This window comes from Pogonomyrmex barbatus, unplaced genomic scaffold, assembly GCF_055798465.1.
Source record: "Pogonomyrmex barbatus isolate J1 unplaced genomic scaffold, ASM5579846v1 scaffold13, whole genome shotgun sequence".
NCBI classification, from domain to species: Eukaryota; Metazoa; Arthropoda; class Insecta; order Hymenoptera; family Formicidae; genus Pogonomyrmex; species Pogonomyrmex barbatus.
In genome coordinates this window covers 1,362,978-1,374,342 of record NW_028297109.1, presented here as the reverse complement: position 1 = coordinate 1,374,342, position 11,365 = coordinate 1,362,978, and the positions used below count along the sequence as shown (strand labels likewise).

Sequence of the window (11,365 nt, the reverse complement as noted above, 5' to 3'; positions counted from 1 at the left end):
CTTGGTTTAAAGAATCACGGGGACGAGACTTTTGACGATGACTTGATTTCTGCCGACTGACTAGACTAGAGCCGCGGTTACCAGCAAAACTGCGTGCATTACATAGTAAAGCGAGATAAGTGCGAGTGATCTGCTCCAATTCGTCATTGTGCATCAAGAGTTTGTTTGTTAAATCTCGGGTGATAAAACATAATACTGAAAGAAAGATAAAAACGGAGATCTTTCTAGATTTCCTAGATTAATTAGCAGTTTATAACTACTATCAAGTCTACTTGATCACAACCGTGTCATATCTGAATGACTCACGATTTTATTGAACTTTCCAACCCAAAATGAAGCGACAACAGTTTCAAGAACAACAGAAGCATCAACAGCAACAACAACAACATGCTGTTATGCAGGAACAACAGCAACAGTACATTCAACAACGGACAGAAAGACAAATAACGCGGCAACAGATCACCAGTCAGCAGAGAGGTCAGTTGTGTTCAAAAAATCAAGAAATTGTATTCTTGAGTAATAATCTGTCGAAAAAATTCAAACAAGAAGAATATTACGGAAAATCTTGATAAACTCAAGATTTATTATATATTAATAAATTTATAAAGTTATGTTTTATCGCAGTGTTACTTTTAGATATTATGATTGTTTGTAAAAAAAATAGCGGAAATTTATAATAATAATAATAATAATAATAATAAAAAGAAATTTATTATTATTATTATTATTATTATTATTATAAATTTCTAAAATACCTACTTGTTTTTTAATGGTTGTTTTTTAATTTGTTTTATTAAGGGTAAAAGAAATAAGGGTTAATAATTATAAAATCGGCTTACTATGTATATACTTCTGGTGGATACCCCATCAACGAATCGTATTCTATTTCTCGTATTCTATTTCTGCGCAAGGAGCACCGTCCGTGCGAGAGCTCTAAAGATAGTTTTCCACACTCTGTGTGACCTTTTTAAAAATTCTTTCACATGCTCTCGGATCACATCGCCTTACATATCATATCAAAAGGAAATAAACTTTTGAAGTAAACTTTATGACTTTCTTCTGTTAACAATTTACTTAAAAAATTTCAATTTGAAATGAATAGAAAATTTCTATTATTTTAAAGACAAACAAAAAAGACAAAGAATTTCTATATTTAGTTTAATATATCATATTGCCAAGGTCAATCTTATTATATCAAAAATCTTAATTTTAAAAGAATTTATTGAAAAGAATATACGTTATATGTTTGCAACATTATTTGCACTGAGGAACTTAACATTATATTATTCCATTTTCGTGCGTGCATAGTTCGTAGATGCATACTCGAAGATGGAATAATATAATGTTAAGTTCCTCAGTGCAAATAATATATATATATATATATATATATACACATATATATATATATATACATATATACATAAATATATATATATACATATATACATAAAAAAAAAATATATATATATATACATATATATATATATATATATATATATATACATATATACATAAAATAGCATACATGGGGGGAAAGCGAGAGAGAAAATTTTAAAGAGAAGAAGAAAAGCTGTTCGTCCTTATAACAATATAAAATTTTATTACAATATAAAATAAAAATTGTAAACTAATTAGATTACCTAATTAAAATAATAAAATATTACCTATAAATTAGAATTATATTATGCCAAATGTTTCAGTAAATATGACATTAGAAAATCTAAATTAAATTGTAAGATTTATTTAAAAAAAAAAATTATTGGAATTCTCTTTACATTTATATATTTATGATAAAGTTTCATACATATTAGGCATAATGCCAAATTTAAAAGAATAAACTATATTTATTATTTATGAGATTATTTATTATCTATGAGATAAAAAAATCAAGAATTATAATTGTCCAATGTTTTCTTTACATTTATTTCTTGTTATAATAATTGGTGTTGATACTTTATTTAAAAAAAATTAGTTTATTAGTTAGAAAAAAAAATAAATGAAACGTAAGATTCTTATAGAAAGCTTTGATTTTGGATACTCTTTGGATACTCTAGAAATCTAAAAAGTATATATATACATATGTGGCATATGCGCGTTAATATTCCGTGTTATAAATCATATTTAATATTTCAGATTGCAAAGGAATTTTTTTATATATACAATAGTTATATAGATTTAAATCTTCATATCAAAAATAACTAAGGGGTCTTTGCCAACTGCGTTATACGTTAAAGAACCAAAGAATATAGACATGTTAGAGAACATTGTAGCTGCCAAATAATATAAAGACTGACAGATTTATGAATCTTACTTGCATCGATGTGCATCGAAACGTGTTAGATTATATTTCAACGTAAAACTAAAAGACAATAAAGTACAGTAAGCAACTCCGTTAGTAGCTAAAACTAAAGCTACGTTAAGCTACCGTTTTTTGTGTACATAAAGAAAGATTAAATATTAAAAACAAAAATTTCATTAAAAGTTACAAATAACATCATTATATAAAGTATAATTATTATTATATAAAATATAATTATTATTTTAATTAAAATATATCTGTAATTTTATATGCAAAGCTATAAACGCTAAAAGATGTAATAAATAAAGATTATGCTAATAATCTTTTTTCATATTTGTATATGCACATATTTATTTTATTATGTAAAGTTTTTACAAAAGTTAAATAATTGTTCCATAATATCTATCATAAATTTTTAGGGACTTAAATGCGTTAAAAATTTAAACAACCAATAATAAGCATACCTTGGCATCGCCAATCAATGATAATCGATAATTAATTTAAAAAAAAGGATGACGGATGAGAGAATGAAGAAATAAAAGAGAAGGATAAATAAAGAAAAAAGAAGATATATTTAAATTTAAGAATTTAATACATAAATCTTATATGCAAAATGTACGCAAATATAAGAAGAAGAGAAGTGTTGGAGGGACACAGTTTTATTTTGGTCAGTGACTGCTTTTGCGTAACGGGAAACGCGATTGGTCCAGGCACAGCGTAGACGCATCGCGGCGCGACGCGTCGCGGCGCGCAGCGCCGAGCAAAGATAGTTGCGCCTAAAATGGCTCACGGTAACGTGATCCCTATCCAAATGCAAAAATACAATCCCGTTCTTGTAGCAGCATGTTACGTCGTTCGTTCCCTTCGTGACTCGCGAATCGTGAAGCAAATATTGCATCGTCGCAACGTAATATACGAGAAAAATGATTAACTTTATAATAAAACAATTAATCTACCAACTTAATTAATTGCATAATATAAATTAAGAAAAGTCTATCTGTACATGTCTATGCAAATCCTATATTCAGATATATGAATGTAACGTGAATGTAACGTTTTATATTTTATCAAATAATTATACATTCAAAAACTAATTTCTCTCTCTGTCTCTCTCTCTCTCTCTCTCTCTCTCTCTCTCTCTCTCTCTCATACACATAGATTGGATTGTTAAATCGTTTGTTGGCAAAAAATTTAGAAATGTATCTTGAAGTGTGTTAAAAATATATTTCGATCAATGTTTTTATTTTTCCATGTTATAATATATTTAATTTTGTCCTTTTATACCTTTTGTTATCCATGGAAGAAATCTTCTTTAGCTATTATCTTTTAAAATTTATTCGTTTTGAATTAAATTGTACATAGTTGTATATATTTAAATCATGATGTGTATATATCTTTCTTCTTCGTATAACTCGTGTCGTACTATCCAATTAGGGTAGAACGAAGGGTACAATCGAGGAAACGAACCGTTGATGAGCCGTTTTTTTTCCTGTCGCCGTTACGTTGCGATGACGATCGCGCCGCATTTTTTCATCAAATTATGTTTACATTACGAGACATATTGTAATTTAAATCAATTTTTCTTGTTAACCCGAAAATGAATCATTACAAAAATACATGAAAGTTTATAGTTTTGGATTTTTATTGGAGAGGAAAGATCGAATTTAATTCCGGATAGAATAAAATTATTTTAATAATGCTTCATATCGGTATTTTAATTATCTAGAAGTAATGTTCTTTTATTTCTACAGTTCAAGGGGAGATTGTTATGCAAACGACACCAACTGTACCAGTGTAAGTATCGCAATACTTTTAACTGTAGCTCTTCGCAGCGCTATATAAGAAACGTATTACAATAATATTTTATCGAGAGACAATAATATTTTATTACAAGAATATTTTTAATGCGATTTCATTAATTTATTGGTAGATTTACGGGCAAGCCCGGGGATCCCTCACCACCGATTTTCGAACGAATCTTTAAAAATGCAAGATTCGCGCAGGGCGGCAATGCGATTTTTGAAGGTTGCGTCCGAGGTAATCCAAGACCAACTGTCTCCTGGATACATAAAGGAGTATCGTTGCTAGAATCGCGGAAGATTCGGATGTCTTATGACGAAAACACTGGAATTGTCACACTTCAAATTAATCAGATTGGTCCTGGGGACGAGGGCGAATACACGTGCAGTGCAAAAAACCAATATGGTAAGGGTTTCATCTACAAGCATAGTTTTCAATTAGAATATGCCGGTTCATCTTTCATAAACATTTCTTAAAATCAATGTTAATATGAAAAAATTTGTGGTCCTTTTCATTTCTTAGGCGAAGCTATTTGCTCAGTTTACATACAGCCAGAAGGATTTGATCTTCCGACAAAACAGCTGACGGATAATTACAAGAAAGAATTTATGCAAAGCTTCCAATCGAGCGAACAGAAAATGCAAACTGGAAGTCAAGTCTTCCAACAACGCAGTTATCAGCAAACGATAGATAAACAAAGTTACGTTAATGGTACAATTACGAGCATTCAAGATTTTAAGGTATTACAACTAAAGTGCACTTAATGTTAATTGTTTTAATACAATAACAATATTAGAATGCTCACAATAATATTCTTTTTCTCTCAAATGTATAGGTTGATACTTTCGAATACAGATTGTTGCGTGAATCGGAGTTTCGTGATTCGATTACTCGTCGTTTCGCGGGTGAATCTGATTTGCAAGTTTCTACGATAGTTGATCGTACCTTGGGACCGATTGCACCTCCACAAATCACTCAAAAACCCAGAAATTCAAAACTCGTTGAAGGATCGGACGCTATCTTTACTGCAAAGATAACTGGCAATCCTAAACCAAGAGTGAGTTCAAGTTGCATTAAATGAGGACTGAAATAAAAACCGCAAAGTTAACTTTACAATACATTTTATTCTTTTGAATGTATAATTACTTTTACCTCTAACATTTCTAAGTCATATCACATCTGTCATTAATGAAATAACAATTTATAAAAAAAGAAATAACCTAATATACTTTTTATTAACTTACATTAAATCATATTCTCTTGTTATTGCAGTTAACATGGTTTAAAAATGGACAGAGAATTCGAGATTCTCAACGTGTGGAGACAAGTTATTCAAATCAGCAGGCTACTTTACGAATCCGAGTCGCCCTGCCGGAAGATAGTGGTCATTATACATTGTTGTCTGAGAATCCTCAAGGTTGTACTGTCAGTTCCGCTTATTTGGCAATTGAATCCAGCGATCAAGTAGATCAAGTTCCATATCAAACCACACACCAAAGAGATTTTATTAAGACTCAACAAGCAGAGTCGGTTATCGAATCTACTGACTCTAGTAAAGTTCTGCCGCCAAATTTTGTTCGTACCATTACAGATAAGGAAGCTACCGAAGGCAAAATGACGCGGTATGCTTTGACTTTATTTCCTTTAAATATCGTTTTTGATAAGTTTGTGATATTAAAACGAGATACTAATAAATGATATACTTTAGATTCGACTGTCGCGTAACTGGTCGTCCCTATCCCGAAGTCACTTGGTACATAAACGGCCAACAAGTTGCCAATGATATGACTCACAAAATTCTTGTAAATGAATCTGGTAACAATTCGTTGATGATCACGAACGTGAGTCGTATCGACGCTGGCATAGTAATGTGCGTTGCTCGGAATAAAGCTGGCGAAACTTCTTGTCAGTGCAACTTGAACGTTATTGAAAAGGAACAGGTAATTGCACCGAAATTTGTTGAACGCTTCGTTACAACAAGCGTGAAAGAAGGCGAACCCGTAGTCTTTATGGCACGCGCAGTCGGCACGCCGATTCCACGTATCACGTGGCAAAAGGTATTTTAATTTCTACATATTTTATTTAAATTTCTAACGATACAATCACACAATATTTCTGACACCAAAAATTTTTACAGGATGGTGTACCGATAACGCCCAGTTCTGAAATACGTATATCAAGCGATGATAGCGGAGCTTCGACTTTAGACATCCCATGTGCCAAATTCTCAGATGCAGCCTGGTACCAATGCACAGCTCAAAATATAGCCGGTTCTACTGCAACTCGAGCACGGCTTTTCGTTGAGACACCGAAAGGAACGACCCCGGAACCAAGACGCCTGAATTTACCCCGACCAACGAAAGTCATCGAACCAGAGTGAGAGACTTTGCATATGTTATCGAATTAACAAATTAATATTAATCCTCCTTTTATTCTATATCTTTATTGAACCGTCCGAATGAGATGTACATATAATCGGTGTTTTATATCAATTAATAAAATCGATTTTCAGTCTCTTTAGTGAAAAGTCTAAGAAGCCATAAGAAGATAAAACTGAAGAATGCGCAGTAAATGTAATAATGTTTGCAGACCAGCGCCTGGTCCCGAAGTGATTTATTTGAGACACGTGGAACGCGCGAAACCTTACTTGCCCCCTCCTGAAGAAGACAAAATTTACCCGCCGCCACGTTTCATCATACCGTTAAAGGACGTTCATCAAATCGAAGGTGGACGAATTCACTTCGAGGCCAGAATCGAACCGGTGGGCGATCCCACCATGAGGGTAGAATGGTATGTCAACGGTAGAGCACTCGACGCGAGTAAGTAAAGAATTTTTATATTTGATTTTTTATATATAATATTTTTATACATAATATTTTTATATATAATATTTTACATCTAATATTTTATATATATAATATTACATATAATATTTTATATATAATATTTGTTATATACTCACGATATCATCGAGTATCATCGAGTTAATTGACATTCACATTGACATATTTTTAACAGGTTCCCGAGCGACTTCTGTCTTTCGCTTTGGTTTTATTTCACTCGATCTCATTAGCATTGTTTTGCAAGATAGCGGGGAATATTTGTGCCGCGTCGTAAGCTCGACCGGAGTTGCCGAATCTCGAGCCACCCTCAGCGTGACCGGTGAATAGAGAATATTCTTTTAAATTTTTCTCTCGAGAAAACGTCATTTGTATTATATATAATCATAAATCAAATCTTTAATTTTTCAGCACGCGCTACGATTGAACAAGCGAGCCAACATCCCGACAGCCTTCAATATATCCAGCAGCTCGAGGATTACAGCAGGTATCAAAGACAGGAGAGTGTAGAGGAGACTTCTTCACAGAGGCCAGTTTTCATTCGCCCGCTTCAGGATCTTGGTGAACTACAGGAAGGTCGTAACGCTCATTTTGAGGCACAATTGACACCTGTTAGCGATCCTACCATGAAAGTGGAGTGGTATAAAGATGGAAAACCAATTACAGCCAGTGAGTACAGCCCGTCGAAGTCTGGAATGAGAAGAGGTAATCTTTTAAAAATTTATTAATTATTCACTAGGCTCAAGAATTACTAGCATCTTCAACTTCGGATACGTCTCACTTAATATAATGCACCTACGGGCTGAAGATGCAGGTTCTTATACCGTTAGAGCTGTAAATCGTTTGGGAGAAGCCGTCAGCACTGCAACTCTTCGTGTCTTTGGTGAGTCGCCTTAATTTCGCGATAAATAATTAACTGTTTTTTTTTAATTATTTTTTAATCCTTAAGAATCCTTGAATTATTGTTTAGCGCGTACAAGCGTAACAACAGACTTGGGTATCCCCGAACAATCGAGATACATTGAGGCCGCCGAGGAATTGGAAGCCTATCAACAGGCGATGCACCAGAAATACGTGCAGGAGCAGCCTGAACCGAGTAGCCCGCCGGAATTTAAATCGCCTATTAAAGATCAGAGCGGCATACGAGAAGGCGGATTTGCTCATTTTGAGGCACGTCTCGAGCCAATCAATGATGCTGATCTCCGTGTCGAATGGCTGAAAGACGGACGATCTGTAGAAGCTAGTAAGTAATATACAATTCTTCTGATTGTAAATGCATTCCATAAATCTATATATTCACGGAATATACTTGGAATTAGGTTCTCGGATTACAACCTTCTTCAATTTCGGTTACGTGGCGTTGACCATCAAATATGTAACGATACATGACGTCGGCGTATATACTTGCCGAGCCTACAACAGAGCCGGCGAAGCTCACACTACAGCTCAATTAAGTGTAATCAGTAAGAATGATGTTATTTATGATAGCCAGCACCCTACTGGTCTCCAGAAAATTCAGTCTCTTGAAGATTCGAGTAGATATGCGCGACAGGTTCAGGAGGAAACGCAAATTACACAGACACCTCGATTTCTGGGTAATCTTAAAGGTACCAATAAGATTGTAGAAGGTCAACGAGCGCATTTTGAAGCACGCGTCGAACCACAAAGTGATCTTACTATGAAAATCGAGTGGTATCACAATGGCAAACCCATTACTGCTGCTAATAGAATCCAGACGTATCACGATTTCGGATACGTTTCCATTGATATTCTTCAGGTTCGTTCTGAGGATACTGGCACATACACCGTTGTGGCTAGAAATGCCCGCGGAGAAGCTCGTTTATCCGCCACTATGACCGTAGAGAGTAAGATATATAATTTCAACTAAATAATAAAATATTCAATAATTCAAAGAAAGAGTGACCGCAAGAATCGCCTGTTTGGTCGCCACCCTCGAAAGTGGACTTGAATTCGATCCTAAACGATAATTCATGATAAGACATTAACCCTCTAAAAGTTTGGAGTTGAGCATACTTTTAATTCCTGAGATCTCAAAGTTGCTCTTATACACTATCTTATACACTGTCCACCTGGTAAGATATTACATGAATCCATTAATTTGTTTAAATAAATTATAAAATAATTTTTATTACATGAATTATCATCTTGTGATATGCCATATCTGCTTTTGCAACGTTTGAAAAAGATCGATCTAATGGATTTACATGAGCATTAATGGATTCATGTAATATCTTATCAAGGTGGTATAGTGTATAAGAGCAACTTTGAGGTCTCATATCTTAGGAACTAAAAGTATGCTCAACTCCAAACTTTTAGAGGGTTAATGTCTTATCATGAATTATCGACTAACTATCGTTTAAGATCGAATTCAAGTCCACTTTTGGGCGAGGGTGACTAAATAGGCGATTCTTGCGGTGTTTTTGCGGTTACTCTTTATAGAAAGGTGGAACAATTAATAAGTTTTATTGATTTTTTGTTTTTCAGCACGTTCTAGTATAGATACTAGTAGCATGCACCGTGGCACTTATGAAAAGACTCAACGTTTAGAAGAATCCAAGTTTGTCGAGCCACAGTACCACATCGAAGAAATTTCTAAATCAAAACCGATTTTCATTCAACCATTGAGTGATCCTAAACCAGTTAGCGAAGGCAAAAATATTCATTTGGAATGTCGTTTGGAGCCGATGGGCGATCCAACGATGAGAGTTGAGTGGTTCCAAAACGGACGTCCGGTTACTGTCGGTTCTAGATTTAGGACTTACTATGATTTCGGATTCGTTGCACTTGATATAGTGCACGCTACCATTTACGATTCTGGCGAATATACGGTTAGAGCCACTAATCATTTAGGTACCGCGCATACTTCTGCTTGCGTTAGAGTTATCGGTAGATCTGACATCCTTACCGAAACGCAAAATGAACAATCACTTGAACAAATACAAATGTTGGAGGACACATCAAGGTTTATATTTTATTTTTAAGACTTTTATTTATCATACATCTTGCCATTTATATTTTTTTATAATTATTATCTCATTTGTTATTTTATTTGTATATAGATATCGCAAAACTCAGCAAGAGGAAGTCACTGTAATGCAAGCACCTCAATTCACTCGACCTCTGCACAATATTGAGACAGTAGAACTGACCAATGTTCATCTTGAATGCCGTCTTCAGCCAGTTGGTGACGTGACCATGAAAGTCGATTGGTTCGTTAACGGTCGACCAGTCAAGACTGGTCATCGATTTAGGCCATCTTATGAATTTGATTACGTAGCTCTAGATATTCTCGGTGTATATCCTGAAGATTCTGGTGTTTACACCTGTCAGGCTAGAAATCAGCTCGGTGAAGCAGTTACTTCATGCTCCGTAAGAGTACATGCCAAAAAGGATTTACTTCTTGAATCTCAACATCCCGAAGGATTGGAAAGAATACAATACTTGGAGGATGCTTCACGATACAAAAGACATGAATTAATCGATGAAGTTGTCAATGTAAAGCCAAAATTTATTACTAAACCGAAAAATCAAGAGAATCTTCGAGAAGGACAACATGCTCATTTTGAGTGTAAACTGGAGCCGGTAACAGATCCCAATTTGAAAGTCGAGTGGTTTAAGAATGGTCGTCCAGTGACAATAGGTAATTTGTCAATCATCATTTGTCATCTCTTTTACAGTAACTTTAATATATATTTATTATTATCTAATACGATTCTTTTCTTTTCTCAAATTTATCAACAAAATATTTAGTCCATCTTATCTTGTACAAATCAATTCGCAGGACACCGCTTCCGTCCAATTCACGATTTTGGTTATGTTGCATTGGATGTAATTGATTTGATTGCCGAAGACTCTGGAACATATATGTGTCGTGCTGTTAATCTAATAGGCAGTGATGAAGTATTCTGCACTTTAACATGTCGCTCGAGTGCGCAGATATTAACGGACACGCAAAATGAACTTGGACTCGAACAGATTCACTATCTCGAAGATAAGTCTAAATATCATAGACAAGAAGTAATTGAAGAAACTACCACTCAAGCGCCTATTTTTACAACTTCATTAAATAACGTCGAAATCAAAGAGGGTCAACGAGCACACTTTGAATGTAGACTAATTCCAGTGTCTGACGCAACGATGAAAATCGAGTGGTTTCATAATAATAAACCCGTGAAAGCCGGCTCGAGGTTTATCGAAACAAATAGTTTTGGTTTCGTCGCTCTCGATATCATGTACGCATACCCCGAAGACTCTGGGACATACACTTGTAGAGCTAAAAATATTATTGGTGAAGCTATTACTTCCGCAACCGCTATTGTTCATTGTAAGTCTTTATCACTTTGAGATTTATTTAACAATCTTCTCCAATATCATTAATATTAATTTACTTCATTTTTTTTATTTA

At 34.2% G+C, this 11,365-nt stretch overlaps 1 protein-coding gene across 7 annotated transcripts in view; it reads left to right on the top strand.

The window, feature by feature from the left end:
• The window catches only part of sls (sallimus), a 122,000-nt gene that overhangs the window by 32,845 nt on the left and 77,790 nt on the right, over nt 1-11,365 (top strand). For 6 of the 7 annotated variants that reach the window (XM_089072198.1, XM_089072200.1, XM_089072199.1 and 3 more), the window contains exons 1-17: nt 7-477; nt 4,051-4,093; nt 4,230-4,504; nt 4,622-4,839; nt 4,935-5,156; nt 5,372-5,721; nt 5,808-6,156; nt 6,237-6,475; nt 6,689-6,918; nt 7,118-7,261; nt 7,351-7,608; nt 7,679-7,822; nt 7,910-8,182; nt 8,259-8,804; nt 9,445-9,922; nt 10,020-10,600; nt 10,742-11,284. In XM_089072198.1, the coding sequence (XP_088928324.1) occupies nt 333-477; nt 4,051-4,093; nt 4,230-4,504; nt 4,622-4,839; nt 4,935-5,156; nt 5,372-5,721; nt 5,808-6,156; nt 6,237-6,475; nt 6,689-6,918; nt 7,118-7,261; nt 7,351-7,608; nt 7,679-7,822; nt 7,910-8,182; nt 8,259-8,804; nt 9,445-9,922; nt 10,020-10,600; nt 10,742-11,284 (5,038 nt within the window). In that variant the 5' untranslated portion in view covers nt 7-332. Of the gene's footprint in view, nt 1-6; nt 478-4,050; nt 4,094-4,229; nt 4,505-4,621; nt 4,840-4,934; nt 5,157-5,371; nt 5,722-5,807; nt 6,157-6,236; nt 6,476-6,688; nt 6,919-7,117; nt 7,262-7,350; nt 7,609-7,678; nt 7,823-7,909; nt 8,183-8,258; nt 8,805-9,444; nt 9,923-10,019; nt 10,601-10,741; nt 11,285-11,365 lie in introns of those variants that run through there. The other variant, XM_089072201.1, reaches the window with a different exon arrangement.